General features: G+C 40.0%; 1 protein-coding gene across 5 annotated transcripts; it reads right to left on the reverse strand.

Annotated features, from left to right (window-relative positions):
• Positions 1–83: 83 nt before the first annotated feature.
• LOC110979619 (saccharopine dehydrogenase-like oxidoreductase) lies at positions 84–24,904 on the reverse strand. 5 transcript variants are annotated; one of them, XM_022235598.2, is made up of 12 exons: positions 24,646–24,904; positions 24,122–24,336; positions 20,402–20,508; positions 17,459–17,539; positions 14,162–14,291; positions 13,024–13,073; positions 9,354–9,484; positions 7,516–7,633; positions 6,983–7,102; positions 6,545–6,713; positions 3,654–3,735; positions 84–2,728 (listed from the first exon to the last, which is right to left on the reverse strand). In XM_022235598.2, the coding sequence occupies exons 2-12, from the start codon at positions 24,321–24,323 to the stop codon at positions 2,614–2,616; spliced, it is 1,305 nt and encodes a 434-aa protein (XP_022091290.2). In that variant the 5' UTR covers positions 24,324–24,336; positions 24,646–24,904; the 3' UTR covers positions 84–2,613. The 5 variants fall into 5 exon arrangements, with proteins under 5 accessions (XP_022091290.2, XP_022091289.2, XP_086996927.1 ...); XM_022235597.2 differs by lacking the exon at positions 24,646–24,904 and adding an exon at positions 24,475–24,626; XM_087140801.1 differs by lacking the exon at positions 24,646–24,904 and having other exon boundaries at positions 6,545–6,704; positions 24,122–24,572.
• Between the last annotated feature and the right edge of the window lie 235 nt (positions 24,905–25,139).

The raw sequence follows: 25,139 nt of genomic DNA on the forward strand, positions 1-25,139 counted from the left end.
TACATACAGAATTTGCCAGATTGCAAATGCCATGAAATGGCCTCCATGTTATGACAGGAAATCTCTGGACAAATATAAAGGTCTTAGGAATGCAAGATGTTTATTTTTATTTTGTTCAGACGGCATCACGGATCAATGGATACACTCAACATACATTTATTAGAGTTGCTTGATTTTATTTGATGAATATTAGATGCATAGGCAAAAGCCAAACTTCAACCTTTGACAAGAAAATTACAGGGGGGGAGCAAGCATATAATTTCCTTTTAAAGATACATATTCATAAAATGTACCAAAGCCGGAATACAAAATAATAAATTAAAATCCTATTCGTAAAAGACAAGAAAATTAAAGGGAGAAAAGTTTAGCATTGCATGCACACATACCATGTTTCCCTTTAAGGATATCCAGGTATAACCAAATCTGAATTAAAAAATCAAAATCTCTCCAACATAATGTGGGATAAAATTTCTTCCAGAATAAAAGCACGATCAAATAATTGCTTGGCAATGTAAACACTTCCTCACAAGCATTCATCAAACAGTATGCTTTTTGGCAATTTTACACACCTAAACATCTGATAAATTCTCACTGCTTTGCTATATAGAATGCACATCTTCAAATGAAGAAAACAAAACAAGATTTGGGAGAACTGAAAGTTCTCAGAAGTGCTGTAACTGTTAGCTAATTTAAGCAAGAAATATGGTTCAAAGTTCACATATAATGGCTGAACTATGCTTGTAAACTATTTTGGAACTAGCCTTCCATAGTTGCATAGCAAGCCAGGAAATTTAAGTGTCAGAATGCAATAAAACAATTGATTTCCCGGATAAAGAACTGCCAAAATATATTTATATATAATTCATCTCGAACTGAAATTCTTAACATTGTTCCCCAAAGTAGTGTGACATTGAAACATCAAACAAGAAACTTCGACCAGAGACAGGTGAAACAGGAATTTTCTGAAAAAAGCTCGTAATTTGGGTCAAAGACATCTGCCACTACAAACCCTGAACAGTATCTCTTGGTTTAGCATCGTTTTGACTGTAGCTTTTGTGTGATTTCACCATGGGCACCACTAGAATTCATCGGACCACCCAATTTAAAAGCCCTTACCAAGCATAAGAGGTGGCACAGTGAAATGTGAACTTATAGGACCAGGTATGAAGAATTTCTTACACAGCAATACCTTTACCCCCCAGAGAAATAGTATAAAATTGCATGCAGGCTTTCTCCTTGTTTTTTCAACTAGTTACATATTTTTCTTAACTGCCCTGCTATCAGAAAAGCACACAATCATATTTCAATGATAAGCACAACTGGACATTACACTTAAGATTCTGCTTGATGTAGTTAGTTACTTGGCACTGATTCCATAGCGTCGACACCAAATGACAAGTACGATCACAAATGCTGATTTCAACAACTTTCTCCTATTTTGGAGCTATGAAAATGCTATCTTTTTGGAGTCTTCTTACTCCTTTGTTTTAGATACAGTTAGAGAAGTTTAGATTTGTTAGAGAAGTGCAAAATATGATCAGCATGAAAGGATGATTCACTGACCCTATTGAACGCATCTCAATACAGACTAATGTCAATTCACAGTCACAAGCGAGGCAGGGGGCCATACAAGGCATTTGACACAACAGCTTCACTGAAGTCCAAATTTCACATGACGCCAGGAGCGTGTTTTGGCGACTGTGACCTGAAATATGTTTCTGCTTTGTTCTCTGGTTGGGCATTTTCACGACTCCAGTTATGCCCGTGGGGCATCACTGGCCAAAACACAAACTGAACATTGGAGTTGGTTCATCGCCAGTTCAAAATGGTGGAAAATGGCAAGATAATATTTTGGTTTTCTCCCAAAATAAGTGAATTGTGAACTTGCAAATGTATTGTTACATGCAATGAACCATATCTGGTAGCAGTTAGGAACTTTCCAAATATTTGAAAATGATGCATGTCAACAATGGCGTCTGCTACCCCTTTTTTTGTCTCTCTTAGATGATGCAACTGTTTTTAGTCATGCATTTCTGCAGACCACTGTAAATGTGCTCCTGGTCATTGATTCAACATCACAAACATGTTTCTGGTTAGTGGTTGGGGAAACATACCCGAACATTCCCGAATCCAGAACAAGTGTAACTGGAGATGGGGAAGTTGCCTACATGCGGGACGTCCTCTTCTTGGGAACGAAACTGCCTTTCAACATTCACACTTTCTCTTTGGTCTCTTTTAAGGTTTTTACGCTGCCCTGAAGACTTATCGGTTTGAGGAAAGCTACAAAACTGCCTTTCAACATTCACACTTTCTCTTTGGTCTCTAAGATTTTAGGCTGCCCTGAAGACTTCTTTGTTTCAGGAAAGCTACAGTATTTACGTTTAGTTCATTTCATTGTTATTTTGCTGTTCTGATTGTAATACTCTCTGAGCGTAATTTTCTTTGGATACTGGCACACTATAAATCTTTATTGTTTTCATTACTTAGAAGCATCAATAAAACAACTTTTAGAAACACTGACATGACATTCGCAATCGAAGCCGTATGGTGCAATACAGTAGACTGCTTGATGTCAGTGCAGGTGTAAGACAGCGAGACGCAGGATTCATCAACTTACTCCTTGGACGGTAGAGCAGTCTCCACGACGCTGAACTTGATGCCACGTTTGTCAAGTCTCTCAATCAGCCGAGTCCGGGAGAAAGCAGCCGCCGGGCTGAACACACCACCGCTGGAGATAAAGAGTGTTTGTATCAGATATTTGAAATAGATAACAAATGCAGAGACAAAAAGAAAGAAAAGACAGAAACATTCAGATTCATGTCAATGCACTGTATTAACCACTTGCTGTCGGGGAACTCCATTTCAGGCACATAGGCTTAATACACAAAACCAAGGAGCCCCAAACCATCCTTTTTTTGAGAGATTATACCACTGTTTGTGGCATGTAGCACGAGTGGATTACCAGCGGGGGCAAAAGCACTCCAGCGATGAGCGATACTTACTGATGCATGCTAATCTGGCCCCAATTGAAAAGACGCCAGTAGCGCACTGTGCCCGGTTCGTGAACAAAAGAAAGTTACACAATCTGGGCTCTGTTTACAATGCGGCAGGCCTGGCTGAAATACTCGGGCGTCAATAGATGCTGTTTGTCAGATTATAGTAGTTACCAGACAGTTATTCAAGTGGGTGTAAATGTTCAGTAAATGAAGCTATGATTTTTTTAAGAAGTTTGAAAATGGAAAAATCTTGAAAATCTCCCGGGTTTACGTCATGCAACTTCAAATTCCACCCAGCAGCAAGTGGTTAATGGACTAGACAGAGCCGTCTTCAACCCGGCCAAAATATACTTTTGAGCAAATTTGTTACAAATAGAGCTACCAATTATAACAGTGCTGTGGAATACATACAAGAAATAATACAGTAGAGTCCCTGTGTATACAGAAAGTAATCATTACCATAGCAGCATATAACCTTAATTTATTTACAAACTGTCACACTTTGTATTACATTGTGATTAATTCTCTTCAACATTAATAAGCACATTCATGTTGCAGAGAGACAATGATTGGTTATCTTCAACACAACTGTGCAAATTTATCTTCTTGGCTATATTTCTCTATCCTTTTTTCCCTTGTTTTCGAAGTTGTTCTCACCTTGCCGGCAGATTGTCCTTCTCGGACAAGATCACCAGACCAGCCTGAACCATCATGATCGGGGTGGCAACATATCCTGGCTCTGTGTACCCCAAAACACAAACAAGAAAATCAGAAAGATTTCTAATGGTTTGCACCTATTAAATCAACCACCCACTGGCCAGCATACAAGCAGGGCTCAAAGAGAACTCCTGAAACAATGACATTTCAGGTGCACTTTCCTGTGGAGTTTCAGATCCATCGTCCCTGCTCCCAACGGAATGTGAACAAAAAGTGTAATGTCATCAGTACATAGGCCTAGTGCAAACTTGGACAAACTGCATCAGAAATACTGCTTATAGACCACTGTCAGTTTTACCTACTATTTGTAAGGGTAACCAAGTTTACAGAAATACCATTCTTGATTAGTTTTCAGATTTTACCTCAAAAGGTAGACTTGCCCCATTAATCTTGAAAAGGGTGACATTTTCAGTTTTGTATTTAAGTAGGAGTGTTTATTGTTTGGTGTTCTGATACATGTACATGTAACTGCGTGCAACTTCTTAACACTTAATGAATCATTCTTTTACTCTATACTGATGGCTAGCCATAATTTTACCGGCCACTGGCAGACAAAAATTATGACTGTGACTTGGAAAGAGCAGACCCTACAGAAAAGTGGGAACACGCTGAGAATGGGCTTTCATGGGTGAAATCAGGTATGGCTCCTTGTAGGTGACAGAGACACACTGGGCCGACACACATGAATGCAATGACCGCTATCTTGCCCACAGACACAGACAATTTTTGCACATTCAGTCCACACCACGGAACAAGTTGGAGCGACGACCTATGTCAGTCAGCTTATCCACAGGGCTTGTTCACAGGCCAGATGTACATGTACATTCCAACTGAAATTGGCTGGGAATGCTTACAGCATGACTTGTGCCAAACTCGAATGAATCTGGGCACATATGCTGTAAGTTTCAACCAAAGGGATGTCACTGATGTGTAATAACATGTCATCTCTTGTTTCAGCACAAAGCAGCTTCGGGTGCCGATGCCATTATGTCATCAAATTCAAAAAGGCTTTTATCTGTATGTTCTCTGTTTACTGAAGCCTGCACTCCACTGAATATCTGATGCTTGTGTTTACAGACAGATCATGGGACCACTTGCCCTAGCCAATCACAACTTTTGATTACAAACAACGACGCAGATGATTAGTTGGTAGCTATCAGCTAGCGGTTACACCAGTAGTAGACGCTCACTGATTGGACACAACCTGGAGGTAGAGATGCAGATATCTTACATCTACGGTATCACATCATAAGGGGAAAAAGTGCTTGGCCGATCTTACACATGCATTTCAGACCGGCTCAGCACATATTTATTACCTTTCAAAAATACTTTTTTAGTCAGAGAATAAAAAGAAGTTAATATATGATGGATTTCCAGCGATTTTGTTCTAGAACTTTACTTTCATTTTCCCGAACACCCCCGTCTATTTTATGGGATATTCCTTATGCAAATTGTCAAATTGGTGCACGCATGGCAACCGTGTGAACACAGACTCTTGACCAATCAGAATCAATTAACCTGTCTTGTGTCCAGGTGTCACCGTATGATTTCTGCAGTGGGCATTATCACTTCTCAGCGGGCATTATCAAAATGTTAACACATGTTAACACTGTCTGAGGTATTAATGAATACAAGTAGACGTTTATACAACATTTTGCCTAGTGGTGTACATTTACGGGTAGTGTGGGAACCAGGCACCTGATTCCTGTAACAGACAGGTATTGGTACCCGTAATTATTATTCATAACAAAACATGTTTAGTGGAGTATTTTCCACCGCGTCCCCACCAGCTCTACTGGCAAGCTCCAGGATCGAGTGCTGCTCTGGCATGCTCCCTGGAACTTGTTCAGGAACTACAATGGCACGGGACAACTTTGCAACTGAAACTTTTAGTAAAATCTCACCTACTCAAACGGAAAAAGCTCAAAATAAAGCAGCCAAATTTCAAGCTAAAGAAAATTTCCGGGTGATGGAGTCATACTAGGCCTTCACATGACATTTGAAACCGAAATCAACCCACTCCGTGGTGGTACGATTTTGTAGTTATTTTCCTTTTCCACGTAAGTGCTAATGGTGGACAGTTTTGCTCATTTTTTTCAAAGATTTTATATTGTTGTTACCTAATGTTTCATTTTTATTGATAAAAGGCAATAAACCACTTAAACATTATATCTCCGGGGGCAAACCTTTCATATTTTTGGTCTATTGTCTTAACAGCACAACGAGCAGCACACAGCCAGACTTCTTTTCACTTGAACCTTCATGACCCTTCCTGCTGCAGTCACATGACTCCCCTACAGAGTCAGCAATTGGACTGCCTACACACCAGCTACAATTGGGTCCTCGGCTGCAATCAGGCTTGCTTGAAAGTGCGGGATTTGTTGTGGTTACGGGTTGGTTTGGTTTATGCAGCTTGCATACAAGTAACCCTGATGTGAAAAGACCAAAGTGTGCCAGGCAAAGCTGGCCGGCCTACGATAAGTCGAACATGCAGCAAGTCATGTTTTGAGTCCACATTCATATTTTACTCAGATTTTTTTCTTACAGTTTACCGGCAAATAAGCAAAGGAAAAGGGTGCTTGCCTTTCAGAAATGTTATAATGAAACTTACAGGGGAAGTTTCAGGTAATATAATCGACAAAATGAAGCCTGGTACCCGTGATCAATGGTCGGGTTCCGGGTAACTGGGTACTCAGCATGGCCAGAGTCTTCCCCATGGATTAGCAGGTGCTAAAATCAATTGTTTTTTTCCTCTCAGTGGTTGAGAGAAGTGGGTTGCAAAGTAGACAAAATGGACGACACATCCTGAGAGACTGTGACAAGTGCCTCACCTGGCCCGGTTACCTTGGTAACCATGGTGACATCATGCTTTGTCTGGTCATTATCAGCACCGGCACTAAAACCCTCGGCATTCAGCATGAAACTGAAGGTAGTTCCATCCATTTGCTCACGGGTCGGCCCTTCATGGGAAAACCCCCCACCGGTGAAGAGCTTGGGGTACTGGAGTACGGCAAAGAGGTGTCAAAAGATAAATGATACAAGGAGCAAACACTTCTTACACCATGTGAACTTCCCCTCCTATTTCTTATTTGGGTCCTGAATTGGATTTGTATGGTACTAGATTTGCACTTAACGTCCTGAAATCACATTTACTTTTGGCAAACAGAGGAATAATTGTGTATTTCAAATGCCGAACAGTGGCTGGAGGACTGTCTCCTCAATCACGCAACTCAACTTCAGCCAAAACTTGTATCGATGCTTGTGCTTACCTTCTCCAGCAATTTCCTCCCAAAGCTGAATTTGGCCAAGAAGGCAAAGATGATGCCGAAAAACAGGAGTACCATGAGCGAAAAGAAGCCACCGATCTCAAAGTAGGCACCATACTGGACCTGGTCAGGTAACAAGAACAAGCTTAGCAATCTCATTGTCTTATATTTATCCTTTTATCATCCGCAGAAGTTCGTGAACCTCTGACATATCTAAACGTAAATATTTTACATAACGTCACTCTATGTAAAAATATTGCTAGAAGCTGTTGATTGGTTGATTGCCGTCAACGGACCACAATATCAGTTGACAGTATCAGCTGACCGTATTCTTTTTCATGTCATCAAGCCTTTCCCACAAAGGCCCACAGTTCAAGGCATCTGATTGGTCAAAATCTTAAGGTAAACAGGTCCTTTCTTGCACAGATAATCCCCAGATATGCTCAGGTATCACAGATGGTTGTATACAATCAATAGACTATTCCAGAAACTAGGTCCGCACTGGAGAAAGGATACATCATTTCTCCTTGACTTACCGGTCGTTCGTCATTGTTCTCATACAGAAAGCGTTGTGACCTTCGAACGACAGACACATCAGAGCCTGGGAACAAGGTGCACCACTTCTTCGTCTTTTCATTGTAGAAAATAGCACCCCTGAAAGTCAGCAGAAGAAAATGTCATGGCTTTAAGACAATGTCTCATACAAGACTCTAAAACATTAAATGGCAGTTGATCACATAACCATCTCCAAATTCTGACATCAGCAGGTTTACCCGGTACATGTACAAAGTCAAAGGCAATATTGTCTGGCTGTGCATACTTACACGTACATGTGCGTGTTGTGGTTCAGGCATGTAGCACATCACTTTTAAAATGATACAATCGCACAACTTAGGTAGAAAATTTAACATTCTTGCTGTTACTGGTGACATATTTTATAACAACGTAAAACCTCTTTCCCTGTTGAAAATAACACAGCTAGAAGAGACAGTCCTAATTTCCAAATCCTATTTCATTAAGTGTTTCAGTGATTCTTCCCCAACTGTCCACTGAGAATAAGACAACAATGAGAACCAGTGCCGATGGGTTTTGCTATACCAGATTTTAGTTGGTTTTATTTGCCCGTTACATGTACCTTCATAACATAAGGGCTACAGTATTGTGTTGATCAAGTTGGGACCTTCTGCAGAAATGAACACTTTCCACACTTTTTACTTTAAAATTGCAAAGTCAACAATTTCTTTGCTACAACTATTAAAGCCTCTCAGAAGTGCAAAAAGGTCACCATGGCAACCACACAGCATCACGTGCATCGGTCAATGCAAACAACAAATTCTGTATCCATCCCAGTGGTCATGTACCTGTTGGAACAGAATGATGATTGAACGCAAGCAATGCGCATTTATGACAACTAGGGGTTCCACTGGCAAATTTCAAATAAAAGTCAGTGCATGTTTGAGGCCACATATTATCCATTATCATATTTTCTCGCCACTTGCTCAGGATTAAAGCCAAAGTTTGTAAATAATTAATGTTTGGTAAAATGGCAAAGGAAAGCTTGAACCTTGTATTTCATTATTAATGTCATTCTATGACCCTCCATAATGCAAGATATTCTGGCAACTGCAAGAGGGATGTCTTTGTAGACGTAAATATCTTGTTGAAAAAGCCCTCCGTACAGGAGTAAACCTGAGAACTTGTCAGCAAGCTATAAATGCATTTCAATGGCAACTTATACCAGTGAGTCGTTAACAGAAATGTGGAGATTTGCCATGTTTGCCATATTTGCTTTTCACGTTTGTACCAACTACACAGAATATACTCATCTGTGGTTCAACCCACACTAAGGCCAAATGGTGTAGGTTGAGGTTGAGAAGGAGTAGCATTGGCAGCTTTACATGCCCACAAGCGACTGAGAGTTGGGTCTGACTAGATGACAGTCAATATACTCGGTTATGCAGTCAGTGACTTTGAAGGTCTTTGGGCTCAACAAAAATGACTGAAGCAGGATTCAAACTGTAATCTCACTGACATGCTACACACTGCACTCCCCACAATAGCTGACACATTGGAAGGCTGCCAACTTAGCTGTAGACAACTCACGAACCAGAGGTCAAAGGCAGTGCTGTAGTCAAGACCTAACACAAGACCAGACACAAGTAACAGAGTGAACGATGATAAAGGAAATGTAGCAGTTCATTTGAATACCTTGTAAAAGGTCCAGAGTTGGTCTTGTGATAGTCTTACGAGGTCTGGACTATAACACTGGTCAAAGACTTCAATCAAGTCGTAACATTTCCAAGAGGAGTGCACAAAAGACTGAGTACTCTAACTGATCTTGGATTTTGCTTTCCTTCCTCCCGCTTCTCCTCACCTCTTCTTAAGCCTTGGGGTGTACTTGGGCAACGGCTTGTAGTTGAACTTCTGGCGTAGCTTAGGCAACTCATCGCTGTGAGCAAATCCATAAATGGCCGACTGGTATGTAGTGAAATGACCTTTGCCACCCTGCCACACAAAATGAGTTTTTAAAAAAATCAATAAAAATTGAAATTTTATTCCGGAGGTGATGAAATTTGGACCGGGCAAGTCTATTCGATATATACTTGGCTCCCATAAAATGAAAAAAAAATAGCACATTTGTGTTTTGAAGTTAACTTTCTCTGAGTTACACAGAATTGCATATTCATCAAATACTTCCAAATTTTTAGTTTACTCCGGGTCCAAATATACTAAAATAAATGTCACAGTACAAGTAGTACATGTACTTAATTTAAATGCCAAAAAAAGAAAAAAAAAAAAAGAGTGATCCATGTCTTCAGAACCTTGACAGTGGGTAGCAACCTTCGTATTTAGGAGGGAAAAGCCGTGTTTAACATGTCCAAACATTTGCTTATTGAAAGTAGTCTGACTCCCTTTTGCAGGTATCTATGCATCCCCAATGTGTGTCCAAACATTGTCCTACTCATTCAAATTACTTTCAGCACGGACTTGAGGACCCAGACCTGGACCTACATGTACACTACAGATTCGGATGCAGTCTAATTTAGGTTTGGTCTCTGCAAGACAGCATCTCAAGTTACATGTACAGTACGTGTGAGCTTTACTTGGGCATTTGAAAATTGATGTAACTGCAGCTCAGATGAAGTCTGTTGTACATGTACACGTACTTATCATATTACTACATGTCCTACTTTGAAGCAGCTTTATTTTGAGAAAAATATCTTCCTTTTCCTATTTGTGGAATTTAAATCCTTTTCAAGAGAATGTAATTGTCAAGGTTTTATCTTTCATCAGTCAGAAAGCACTACTCCGATGCACATCACTGGAAAACTCACCAAGACATTAAAACCAGTATCACAAATCAACTTTCATTTTAAAGTGTGCAATTATTTAGAATACAAAATATGTATGAAATACAAGTATTGAGCAAACAATATATTGAGCACATTGAAAAAATCAAAATTCCAAAATACTCTGAAAACCTTCCAGTAAAGATCAGTTGGCTCTGTTTTTATCATGCTAACAATGACCATGTACTTTAATCCCAAGAGTTAAGCTATTACCCAGTAATATGTCTTCATGAGTGAATGATTTCCCAAGCAAAATACCAGAAGAAACAGGAAAGAGGACTTAAGTACATGTGCACAATGTCCAATGTGTTGGTGGGTCATCCACTCAGTGAAGCAGCTTGAATTGCCATGTATTCTTGATCTTACGTTGAATTCCCCATGATGATTTACATGGTGTCAGTCTATTCACAGAACCTTGTAAAAATGCTGGTTTTTGTTTTGTTGATTTGTTTATGCCAGCATTTCTTCATTACCTAGAGGAGTTTTTTCCTACGATGTGCGAATGTGAAATTTATCTTTTGAGGGTTCTTGGCCCTTGCTCAAAATGAAATTGATGAAAGTTTCAAGTTGAGACCGCACAAGGCTAAGGGGAAGTACATGTAAGTTACAGCACTGCATAACCAGGCCATGAATGAACAGTCACCATTTCAACAACAGCTGCTGATTTCAAGAAATTTGACATTATTTCATACCATGCATGAGCCTTAAACAGTTTACTGCGCAAGTCTCAGACTTATGCAGTGTGTAAACTTTCTGTAATGTGTCAAAATTTGTTAGGCAACTTCAGCAAATAGACTTGGGTACAAGTGAAGTTACACAATTGTGTAGGCCTAATTTTTCGCAACAATGGCTGTGGGGCTTTTCTGCAGCCAGTGTTGCAAAAAATTAGCCATGGCAATAACAGTAGAAACATCAGCAGCTACAACATGCAGGAAAATTTAAGGCGAGGCGCATACAATGTAAAGGAAAATTCCTCTTTTGAAATGGAATTCAAATATTAGGGAAATACCCATGTGGTTTGCCTACAAAAACATTCAGAAATTGAAACAAAATCAGCATACAACTTGTCATGCCAAATACTACATGCACATACAGTTCTTGGTGGTTTTGTTTATCCTGATTTTGCAAGCAAAACTGCTCATGAGGAAATATTGCCCAGTCAGTTTTAATCATTGTCCACCACATGACACACACAAAGAAGCAGGAAATACATTAAACACAGTCCTCATGCTTTAAACGAGAATGTAGGATTTCCTGAAATGGAAAAATGAACAAATTCTCTGATTTAACATCACTGGCCCCTGGACAAGCACCAGCAGCCAGTATCAGGCAAACAGCATCGGGTGCAGCAGAAATGAGAGAAAACAAAGGACAATAACATCAAAGGAACAGCAACAGGTGCAGCAGAAATGAGAGAAAACAAAGGACAATAACATCAAAGGAACAGCAACAGGTGCAGCAGAAATGAGAGAAAACAAAGGACAATAACATCAAAGGAACAGCAACAGGTGAAGCAGAAATGAGAGAAAACAAAGGACAATAACATCAAAGGAACAGCAACAGGTGCAGCAGAAATGAGAGAAAACAAAGGACAATAACATCAAAGGAACAGCAACAGGTGAAGCAGAAATGAGAGAAAACAAAGGACAATAACATCAAAGGAACAGCAACAGGTGCAGCAGAAATGAGAGAAAACAAAGGACAATAACATCAAGGGAACAGCAACAGGTGCAGCAGAAATGAGAGAAAACAAAGGACAATAACATCAAAGGAACAGCAACAGGTGCAGCAGAAATGAGAGAAAACAAAGGACAATAACATCAAAGGAACAGCAACAGGTGCAGCAGAAATGAGAGAAAACAAAGGACAATAACATCAAAGGAACAGCAACAGGTGCAGCAGAAATGAGAGAAAACAAAGGACAATAACATTAGGGGAACAGCAACAGGTGCAGCAGAAATGAGAGAAAACAAAGGACAATAACATCAAAGGAACAGCAACAGGTGCAGCAGAAATGAGAGAAAACAAAGGACAATAACATCAAAGGAACAGCAATGGGTGAAGCAGAAATGAGAGAAAACAAAGGACAATAACATCAAAGGAACAGCAACAGGTGCAGCAGAAATGAGAGAAAACAAAGGACAATAACATCAAAGGAACAGCAACAGGTGCAGCAGAAATGAGAGAAAACAAAGGACAATAACATCAAGGGAACAGCAATGGGTGAAGCAGAAATGAGAGAAAACAAAGGACAATAACATCAAAGGAACAGCAATGGGTGAAGCAGAAATGAGAGAAAACAAAGGACAATAACATCAAAGGAACAGCAACAGGTGCAGCAGAAATGAGAGAAAACAAAGGACAATAACATCAAAGGAACAGCAACAGGTGCAGCAGAAATGAGAGAAAACAAAGGACAATAACATCAAAGGAACAGCAACAGGTGCAGCAGAAATGAGAGAAAACAAAGGACAATAACATCAAAGGAACAGCAACAGGTGCAGCAGAAATGAGAGAAAACAAAGGACAATAACATCAAAGGAACAGCAACAGGTGCAGCAGAAATGAGAGAAAACAAAGGACAATAACATCAAAGGAACAGCAACGGGTGCAGCAGAAATGAGAGAAAACAAAGGACAATAACATCAAAGGAACAGCAATGGGTGAAGCAGAAATGAGATTTCTACAACTCACCTTTGGACCGGTCTGAATTGCCATGAAGCTTTCTACTATATTCAAAACCCCTGAAACACAAGTGGGAAAAACAGCGAATAATCAAGCACATGATTGTCGCAAAATACGTCAACTGGCCATTAATACTTTCTTTGCCTATTAACTGTAAGAACAATTTGTGTTTGGCTTCCTCAAAAACAATAATGTGACCCAAGAACCCAAGAAAATAAGATGCAAGTCGCCAATGCCACTTTTGAGTTAAAGGCCTTTATAAGAATTTAGCACACTGCACATCAATAACCCCAAACATTTTTCACCCACATAATGTTGACTTTCTTCAGGATGCAAAAACCAAGTGATACATAAAAATAGAGAGCTTAGTTAGCTCTTCTAATGCAGATAAAGATTGCAAGTACCTAATAATAGGCTAATGGGGATCTTGTTACATAAGTAATGGGCATTTTACTTTTCATGACATATCTGCATAATTTAAGTTCTCGTTTACCACTTGCCAACGGTTCATTCCACATTCCACTCATCCCAGGAACATTGTTTTCAACCAAAAACACTGCCTTTGTTAAATGACAAGATACCACAACCACAGTCTTCTACAAAGTAGGCTTTGCAAATGCTAACCCTTGGTGGTTACTTGTTCAGGATTTGACACTTCTCATCGCCTTGTCGTTTTTTAAACACTTCGAGACTAAGTTGCAGAGTGATTTGGTATAATGACTGGCCGTGGCCAATGGCCGCTTGAAAGTAACACACATACCGAACTCAACCTCCAACTGTTTCAAGCCTGTGTGTGTGTACAAACTCATTTGGCCTATTTGAGGTATGGTGGACACAAGAGGAGGGCGCTATTTGGTTTAGATAAAATCTGTTGCATTTACCATGTACCCATTCCAACAGTGCCTTCCTTCTGTACCCCCCCACCCTTAGAAAGGCTACTTGGAATCACTCACGCGTGAGGATGAGAAGTAATCTTGTGATACATTGTATTACAAACAGACTTCAAAGGAATATGCTTAAAGGCGTCCGTGTTTTTGACACAGGGATTTCCTGTTTAGATGTCACACAACATGAAGAGGTAAAAACATTTTCAACTGATTTTCGAGAAGGAATAGAGTTTACAAAAGACTACAGCATAGGTTCGTACCTGGAAACTTCTTTTTGGTAAAGACTACTGACATATCAGCAGGGATGCTATCAAAGCCACAGGCCCCGATGACAATCACATTATTCTCTTTGGCTTTCTCGTTATAGTTCAGTTGGATGCCTTCCAGGAACTGCAGCGGAAGATGCAATGGGAAAAGAAATCAGATATATAAATCCATAAGCAGGGGAACAAAGCACACAGGTCTAACACTTAAAAACCAGAGTTGAACTATGGTTCACTAAAACTTGAATCCACTGTCATGGGCTCAAAAGAGGCAATGTCTACCGGTGCTTTGATTTTTCATTACTACACAGTACATACACATCTTTTCCAGGCCATTTTTAAAGTACTTATACATACATTACATAATGGGCTGCCTTTAAACTACATGTATGGACAGCCAATGAAACTGAAGAGAGATCACTCACATTTTATTGGTCTGACTTTACAATTTGCAACATTTATCTCCACATTTATATGTTCACGAACAAGATAACCGGAGACAACCTTCTCCTACCATACAATCCACAAATGTCAAGGAACGCAGCCTGTGAAGAGCTGTAATATAACACATGGTCTGAGTTGGTGTGGTGATCAAGCCTATTAAACCCTAGGGTATGAAACAAGTAGCTTTACATTTGGTGGATTGAGGACTGCCAGTGTTTACAGTTAAAAATCTACGAAGCAGGTAAGCAGACCTTTCTGACCAGAAGATGCACTGTCTTTGTTAACTGCTGGATTTGGGAAGCCAACGCGTCCCTGGCCTTCAGCAATGTTCAATCCATATGTAAATTATGTATATGGGTGGCTGCTTGGCTGCCCTGAATGTCATATCAGATGCATGTGCAGAACCGAATGAAACAATTTTCCGCTTTCTCATGGTTCCTGATCAATGCGGCATCTCTTTGTTAATAATTTGTCGCCTTCATTGAGCCCCGACATCTGTCTGGACTTGTGACCCTGTCAGGAAGCCTGTACGTGCCACAGAGCACATGCCATCCTGCGATGTCAAATGTCACTGTCTACACTTTTCATTCTACACATCAAAGGTCCTAATTATACACAGCAGAATATCCAGCCACTGAACGTAACTATGGCAGGAGATGATGTAATGTTGATTTAATGGGTCCAAGCGATACAATTATTTCACTAAAGCCCTTGAAACTACACTTTTGTGTTTCAACCAACTCTACTTACAATATTTGTTCTTTGATACCTTAACAGGGTATTGTGATGCCTGGAGGGTTTTTATGTGCATGTGAATTTCCATATTCATGAGCAAAACTGTGATGTCATCCTAGGGAGATACTGTGACTCCACTTTGCCATTGATTTGCACACAAACCCCGCAGGAAGTTTTGACATTTTGCTGTCTTGAATTTTCTTCGATTTGGTGATTTATTATTATGTACCATATTTCATCAACAATTTTTGGGGGGTTTACAGTTTTAACAGTGAAACAGAGAAGTTGAAGTGTCCCTGTGACTGACATCAAGCTAGTCCCAGACGCTTGGATAGTAATAAATGATGAAAAAGTTTCACCACCATATGACGCTACATAGGATGTGATATTCATTATACAGATGCACAGCTGTAATATGTATTACATTCATGCCGGATTGTACATCAGAACGGCATACTTATGCCTTTTCTTTAAAAATTGTTCTCCCTTTCTGGGTAATATTGAACACATTTTGGTTGTTGGCAAGTCCAAAAATTCTTATTAATCTGTTTTAATTTTTCTCACCCAGAAAAAGAGGGTGGGATGATTCAATAGCCCATTCCCCTCCCCCCCCCGGGTAAAAAGTGGGAGGAGGGATATATACCCCCATCCCCCAGGATTTACACCCATGGCTGTGAGTACGGCTTTATATTCACTGTCAAATTTCACAGGCTACAATATCAATGTAAGTTCTACTGTTAATCAGTCAATTGAAGCCAACAGGAACACCAAGATGAAAAGCCAATTATACTCCTATTTTTAATGGCAACTCCTAATCTATGCAGAGACACACTTATCAAGTATGTGCTTATCAAGTATGAGCAATGACCACCTAATGTTTGTTTACAGTCTACCTCACAATCCATGTATGACTTGGAATCAATTACAGTGCATTCCGAATTGCTGCGTGTGTTGGTATTAGTATGTCCTACATTGAGTAAAAGCAATTATCCATTCTTTCAAACGTAAGGAATGAAGTGGTACGTTACATTTACCGCACTTATACTGCTTGTCAATGAATATATTATTTAGCATAAAGCATGATTCATGCAAGTTATCTATTTATTTTATTCATTTATTTATTTCTTTACTTCAGTTACTAGATGTAGATGTATAATCATTAAATCCCATACAAATCTAAAAAAACCTGCAAGGTCTTTGGTAACTTGCCAGTAAATACAAATGCAGATTTTCTAAACATCTTGCATTTGCTAATAAAGAAACAAATACATTTGTCATCAAAACATGTATTTTTTTACCCAGATTTTGACCAGTTGGTCTTGATTCCCCATTAAGACTTTCATGAGCAATTTTGTGTCTTTGGCAATGGCAATTTTTAACTGTTGATCATCCAAAACTCCATTGCCCCTTTAATCAATCGCTACAATGGGTAAGTCACTGGGCTCTAACTTCCTCAGTCCTGCAGATACATGTATCTTCTCCTAGTGGAGAGGGATCAAATAAGCAATTTGTGAGTTACGGTAAATTTGAATAAAATATGGTACACTGAGTTACATGTATTTGATTGCACACAAACGAAACAATGTTAATTTCCCAGACCAAAGATGCTGTTGCTATACCTCGTGATTCGGGGCAAGCTTTTGCATAGCGACCACCATCTCTGGAATGGACTGGTTCCTTTGTGCCCTTATTTTCCATTGAGAATAGTGTATTGTAATGTAACTAAGCAAAAGCTTGCCCCGAATCACAAGGTACAGCAACAGTGTTGTTAGTATGGAGAATCCAATTTGTTATGTTCCTGTGAATTTAAAGAACTCAGAATACCAGATTTTATTCAAAGGTAACTCTCAAAAGGCTTATTCAGGTCACTTCCTTATGGATACCACAGTGCAATACAGTCAGACAGACCAGTACCATTTTCAGCGATGGTTGTGTCAATTTAACCAAACCAACGTGCAATAAACAATATACATGTGTGTAAGAACTTCTCGTCTGCATACAAATGTGTAGACCAAAACAACGTCAAAAGCATCTTTGATAGTCTCTCAAGAGAGATGCTTAAGTCGTTCTACTTGTGTTGAACACGTTTGTGTCATGGTGCATTTCTGTGATTACCTGTGGCTCTCCACTGATGTCGACGTGGTGGCACCCATTCTCGATGCAAGCCCTGACAACCTGCTCACCATAGAAACGGTACTATGGAAACAGGAAGACAGTGAAGGAGTTATTTTCAAATGGATTTCATATTCATAACTGACTAATGTATCAGACTCAGGGCTGTTCTTGACATTAGCAACAGACAATTTGTGCATTATAAATGTTAGAAATAACTCATCTCATTTAAAAAGACCACACATAAGAGGTGCACATACATGTATCAACATCAATCAGAAATGATACATACATGGTAAATACATGTATATGTACATGTCATTTTTAAGCCTAGCATCTACACGTACATTTTTCTGTTTCTCATGAAATCCTGGACAAACTCTTTAATTTCTATTGACTTCTTGTCTGGCACTTCACAATAGAAACACTTCAGGATATCATGTCTAGACATCTCTTGTGAACAATACTTGTGTTGTAACATTATCTCTCCTAACTATTATCAACGGACTGGCCTAGAAAACAAATATAGCTTGGGTTAGTTCATAATAAACATGACAATTTGTGTAACATAGAGCATCTTGATACAATGAGTCAAAGCCTGATAGTAAGTCATGAAGTTGTTACGATAACACAAGTGAACGCATTTATGAACCCCCCAAAAGAACTCCACAAATCACATCAGTATTTATTTTACACGTGATCTTTTTTCCATCTAAAAATTATTCCTAACTGCCAAAAGAGGAAGAGGATCTATCAGTGTATCATCTTAACATGGAAATTCAAAAAGAACTTCAACCACGGTGTAAATCCAAGCCAATGAGCTTTGAGCATAAGTACTCTCTCATCAGCGGAAGGGAGACATATCAGTCATGCACTAGACACCCACACTGAGATCCTTCAACATGTTCAAGCTTTAACTCAAAACACAAATGGCACAAAACATAGTCAAGGGGGCTAGTACATGTAACTTATCATCACATTAGCAGTGTTTTCAAAATAATAAATTTTTGCCATGCCTTGAGCACTGGGCAACGTGTTTCAAATGTATGCGGAGACTAGAATTGGATTGAGATCAGAGAGTGGTTTCGGTTTGGAATTAAAACTCAGTGCCATTTTATTGTCAAAACTGGCAGGTATATTTGCTCTGACCAACCTGTCTTGACTGTACAAAGGAAGTAACAACTTTGTACATGTAACAACATGAAGTTCTTTACGGTTTCATTCAAACTGAAGCCAGCATGCCTTTTCAAAAAGTATAAACTATTTATGGGAGTTGAAGAACTCGCAGAAAGTTAGAAACCATAGGGGTAACACTGTCACAACGACCGGCCCCCTGTACTGTCTTTTGTCACGTACCACTTCGTGCAAAACAGTAAGTTGGCCCATAAGAACACTGCTGCTGGGTTAACATAGCACCCTCCATCTGGGATATTGAATTGTTTCAAGGAGGTTCCATTCCAAACTTCCTCAGAAGTTAGGGTTACAAGAGCTTCAAGTTATGAACTTAACCAAGGAGATGTTGTAACTGCAGTGGCACTGATTGTGATTGTCTCAATACCTTATTTTGGCATGTTTATATGTCATGCCAAATGTCTCATGATTCATCTACAATTTCTTCACATCATCTCTGCCATTTGTTTTCAAACTGTTTTCATTGCCTTATACTGCATGCGATTGTAATGAACCTGCTGTTTATTGGCTGATGTAATAACTACTGCATTGCCCTTCATCGTCTTTCTCTTAATTTTTCTTCTTTTGACTAGTCACATGAGTTCATTTATTTTTCCATCCCTTGATGCTCACTTTTATCCCATGTACATTGTACTGGTATTTTTGTTTGTCCAATTATTATTTTGTCACTGTTAAATGTTCTGTTTTAGTTTTTGTCAAGGCATCTCCATATAAGCCCCCCGCTTCGGAAGATGCCCCCGTAATAGCAGATGACTTTATTGTCTCTTCTCCCAAATATATCGACGTGTATAATGTTAACTACATGTATATTTAATTTATTCTGTTGTATTGTATTGGAATGTTTCGGCATTATGGAAATAAATGTTGCCTGACTGATTCACTGATATTCCCCAAATCTACTTCATGGAATTCTTGTCTGGTTCCACTTCAGTACCCCAAAGGGACAATGAATGTTCCTTACGGGGTACCTCCTATTGTTCTGATACCCAACAAGGCACCATAAACATGCATCCAATTCTTAAACTTGACATACATGTATGTGTGCATGTGTCAAATCAAGATACCCTAATGGTTAAAGAGGCCTAAAATGCATGCACCACCTGTCCATGAGCATTGTGCCACTGCAGTAATGGCAACTTATTCTGGTTGCCAAAATTAAACTATAGAGGGATTTCACATTAGCGCCGTCTTGCGCATATCTGCATCGAAACCGAGGCTCTCTGAGTTGAACTTCGTCGCGCGCACCCGCAGAGTCCACACAGTACATGGAGTATCCGGTTCAAAGTGTGACGTCACTTCAGTTTAAACCACGCCCACTGCACAAGAATACATTTTGTGTCTCAACTCCTTACTTTCAATCGTCTGATCATACTAAGAGTTAAAGCTGACACATACAGCCTTGTTTTCAAACATGAAAGTGCGCAGATCGATGCTAAAACCATCGTATTGGCATCCCTCTATGGATTCTCTTTGTGAACCTAGTGGTCAAAATTCATTACAGGGATAAATATCAACTGAGCTCCTTTTTACCAGGCTGAAGCATTGTGAAGCAAAGCAAGGAGTAAACGGCAAGATACTCAAGGCACTTTAATAAACGTGCGTGTATGCAAACACGCACCTAAGATCCTGTTTACGTGCCCATGTTCAACCAACAGAATCACACATACCTATTAAGAAGCCTACTCCACTCTTTGCAGATGCAACGAGTCACTACAGGCCACGCAAAGTATTTCAGGAGCCACTCCTCCAACTTACCGGTCCCACACAGTTGAGCAGCAACTTGCCCTGCTTACACATGGCATCCATCGACTGATTGTCGTTCACGTTGGCCAAAATGACACCCACATCGCTCAGGTCTTTTCCTGCAAATTGAAGTATGAAAGCAAGATCGAGGGTGAAGGCAATCTGCTAGAACAGCTCTACATGTACACGTACGTCAACATGTTCACGCTCATTTAATTTTGAAATTCTATGCACCACTTACATGTATTTGCCTGCTGGGGTCTATTGCTATATTGAAAATCACCAGATGGCAGTGTTATTTTCCTCCATACATGTAGGCGGTGTTATCCCGAGTGCTAATCTCTCTGGCATCTTTGCTTGTTCCTAAGCATGTCACAAGGAGATCCGCAAAGTTCCAAAAGTTGTTTGCTTTGAGACACAGGCCCCTTTTATCACAAGTGGCACCTTGCCAAAAAATGTCTGTGAAACATTGTTTCATGCCTTCAAAGAAAAAAAAACTGTAAAGATCACATGACCAGTCACTGGACTAACCAGACTCAAGGATTGTCAGTCACCGTAAATTCAGACACTGCACTTACTGGAGTAAAGTCATCACTGCTTTATTATGCTACACGTAGGACAGCTACTATCCTTGATGCTCAACACAATCTTTTTCATAGATGACTAAAGGGCTGGACATGCGCCAAGGGCACGGTCCAAGTAGCTCTTCCAAATACAACAGGATATTAGACGAACTCAGAAAATGCATCATCATCCAGGACCAATTATCAGATTTCTTAGAAAATGACCAAACTTTCACGTTGAACTTGAAACAGCAGCACTCACAAAGAGCATATGTACCGACGGCATGGGGGGAAGGAGAGGATTGGAATCTGTTGACCTTGGATACAATTGGTCATAAATGGTTGCATGGAATGCATGCTTAGAGGAAGCAAAGGACAAAGTCATGCAATAGGAATATCCATATGAAAAATAATACCACTCTGACTCATCAGTCTGGGGAGTCAAGCTTCAGAATTCCAAAACTGATCCTATCCATATGCAGAAGCGATGCCGAACCCACTAATACATGTTCTATGTACTGTAATGCACATGTACACATAGCTGGGCACTGAATACTGTGACAAGTTACAACTTCAGTATTTAATACAGTCAAGGTACATGTATATGTACAATGTACACTATGTACATGTACATGCCGGGTACGTACACACATCTCTATGATGTACATGTACATGCCGGGTACGTACACACATCTCTATGATGTACCGGTACATGTACATGCCGGGTACGTACACACATCTCTATGATGTACATGTACATGCCGGGTACGTACACACATCTCTATGATGTACATGTACATGCCGGGTACGTACACACATCTCTATGATGTACATGTACATGCCGGGTACGTACACACATCTCTATGATGTACATGTACATGCCGGGTACGTACACACATCTCTATGATGTACATGTACATGCCGGGTACGTACACACATCTCTATGATGTACATGTACATGCCGGGTACGTACACACATCTCTATGATGTACATGTACATGCTGGGTACGTACACACATCTCTATGATGTACATGTACATGCCGGGTATGTACATGTACACACATCTCTATGATGTACAATGTACATGTACATGCCGGGTATGTACATGTACACACATCTCTATGATGTACATGTACATGCCGGGTACGTACACACATCTCTATGATGTACATGTACATGTACATGCCGGGTACGTACACACATCTCTATGATGTACATGTACATGCCGGGTACGTACACACATCTCTATGATGTACATGTACATGCCGGGTACGTACACACATCTCTATGATGTACATGTACATGCCGGGTACGTACACACATCTCTATGATGTACATGTACATGCCGGGTACGTACACACATCTCTATGATGTACATGTACATGCCGGGTACGTACACACATCTCTATGATGTACATGTACATGCCGGGTACGTACACACATCTCTATGATGTACATGTACATGCCGGGTACGTACACACATCTCTATGATGTACATGTACATGCCGGGTACGTACACACATCTCTATGATGTACATGTACATGCCGGGTACGTACACACATCTCTATGATGTACATGTTTGACTCTTTTCATCACGTGCATACTGATTATAATATCCAATGTGATCAACTGCACATAAAAAAGATGGGAAAAAAGGACTAGGGACAAAGTTTTTAATTTTATTCAGGCTTGAAGAAAACACAAACCCTACAATGACTTCATACTGTACATGTAGTTCACTCTCAGCAATGCAGTGGCATTTGTTTACATGTACATGCATGTGTACATAGGTGATGATGTCACTATGCTGAACACATTTGTGCAAAGGTGTCAATCTGTTACCATGGCAACACATAATTTTACCTTGATCACAGTTACACGTAAGTCAAAATTTCAAAAGAAATCCCTATGATGGAGGGACATGTATGACAAAGGAACAATACTAGAGTTTAGATCACGTAAAGTATAAACAAAGCATTTTAAGAAAATACCATTAATCGTCCTTTCAAAAAGGCATGGAGTATAGCTCCATGAAACAGGCACCAGTCACTTCAGGCTGAGAAATTCCTGAGTCTGATTAGCCAATATTGACTCATTAATATTCATAATCTTAATCCATAGCAAAGACTTGCAAGAAATTTCCTGAATTTTCTTTTTCGTGTGAGCTTTACAATTTGAAATTTGTAAATATTTTTTTATCCCAAATCTGCAATGTAACTCTGTGTGGAATTTGGAAAGGGCAGGGCTTGAATTGGAATTGGCCACAGATGTACATGTATGTACAATGTAATACAATGAAAATATTTAAATGAAAATGAAAAAATGATTGTTTTGCAGGTATACTTCTTCAATCTACATGTATGATGTTGTGAATAAAATGCCTTGCTTGTCATCTAACCCCACAATAAATTGCAATCATCAAAAAGATTTATTAACCATTGCTTGACTGGTACGTGCAGATGTCATTTTGTTTATTTAAAAACATCTTTTTCTCAATCACAAAGACATGTATGTTCACTATTTCTAATGCCAAATGGCATTTGAATATGTGATACGTGATCAGCGGCAGATCCCGCATTTCCCAAGGAGGGAGAAGCGGAGACACGCACAAATCCAGACAACCATAAAACCTGAACATCGTCAAATACACAAAGCATTACCAACAGTAGTTGAGAGCAGAAGCACAGAGAACAAGATACCTGCGAGGTGTCAAGGTACCGTATAGGCCTATGCTTCACAAAAGTTTTAAATTGGGGGGGGGGATGCACCAGTAGCACCAACCCCTGGAAGTTTGGGGTTCATCATACACTTCTCTACACAAATGAAGTAGACGACAAACCCCATAGACTGGAGGTAGGTGGCACCCCCTCCACATGAATTTACAAATTGTTTTCTGAAGCATAGCCTAGGAAAACAGTTGTTCAGAACGATCTTGACTCTTGCGCAAATATATTGTACTCCACTGGGTTAGGCCTAATTATCCTGTGAACGGACTTCATTTAACGGCAAATCAATTCAGGATGCAGTCCAATAAATTTGCACATGATCGATATTTCCTCCATACCCCTCATGCCAAGTTAGGCATAACGTTAGCAAGGCTATGTTCCTACATGTCCTACTTCCATGACTTCATCATGTTCATCATACAGCCATTTTCTTTTTCTAACCTGTAGCTTCGGCAGCCTGCTTCAACACCATCTCAAGCTTCTCCTTACTTCGACCAGCAACTGCCCAGGTCAAGCTACCGGCCATGCCCTCCTCCTCGGCAACACGGGCCAACTCCTCTACCACATACTGTCCGGTGAAACCGCTCGCCCCAAATATGATGATGCTGAACGGCCTGTCTTCGGCTTCGCCTGCTTCTGCCATGTTGAGTCTGGGACTGTGGGAGTAAGCAACGAGTGTGAAAACAGGTTGAGCTTCTCTGCTGAAGTGTTCTTCCGTGTTCTGCTTCAAAATACTATTCTGACATGCACTGAGACAAAAACAGAGCACGGGTTTGCCACGTCTGTAGACCTACGTGTACTTGAGTCCTAGGTCATCAGCCCACTCTCATGCGAACCTGAACACATTTAATTTTTCAACGTAGGCCTAGGCCCAAATGTGATTTATATTATTATTTTAATGCATGTGTGACATTTCACACATGCACCCATCAACCTCGTCTCCACAAAGCCCAGCAATAACTCACCACTAGAAGCCAGCTACTAACAAAAGTTGTATACCCATAGAACAAGGATGACACAACGGAAAGACTGGAAAGCAGACCCAGGCAAACGCCAGTTCACAAATTTAACTGCATTCTTGTGTGCCTTCTTGGTGGTTCGGTTATCTGCGTGGGTAGTAGCAGGCATGTGCTGTGAGTGTGAACATTTATTTAAATCAATACAGCACATTTAGGCCAGTCTCGATGCAATGCTTAGGAAGAGTAAAATCTCGTCCCCCCAGGTTATTAAGATGTTCTGAGTTTATGAACGAATTCTTACTACAGAGCGGGGGATGACAGTACGGGCGCACTCCTTATTAAAGTTATGAGAACGAGATTGAACGATTAACAAGTCAGGGTGTAATCCACTAATTCAGGCCGTATTGAAAACAGTGTAAAATCAGCATTGTTCGGGGCCCAAAAACATGCGTACCAACATCCCTGAGGTATCTGAAACACACGTTAAATTATTGTATGGT

The sequence above is a fragment of the Acanthaster planci genome, linkage group LG01, assembly GCF_054643075.1.
Source record: "Acanthaster planci isolate LZ-2023a linkage group LG01, COTS_SCS, whole genome shotgun sequence".
In the NCBI taxonomy this organism is placed as follows: domain Eukaryota; kingdom Metazoa; phylum Echinodermata; class Asteroidea; order Valvatida; family Acanthasteridae; genus Acanthaster; species Acanthaster planci.

What these genes read in the sequence shown, in the direction of transcription:
- LOC110979619 (XM_022235598.2), bottom strand. Translation starts at nt 24,323, where the DNA reads ATGGCAGAAGCAGGCGAAGCCGAAGACAGGCCGTTCAGCATCATCATA. An exon ending in ACCCCAAGGCTTAAGAAGAG is followed by an intron (nt 7,634 to 9,353) that starts GTGAGGAGAAGC and finishes GCTGACTTTCAG; the next exon opens with GGGTGCTATTTTCTACAATG. An exon ending in AAGGACAATCTGCCGGCAAG is followed by an intron (nt 2,729 to 3,653) that starts GTGAGAACAACT and finishes CTTTATCTCCAG; the next exon opens with CGGTGGTGTGTTCAGCCCGG.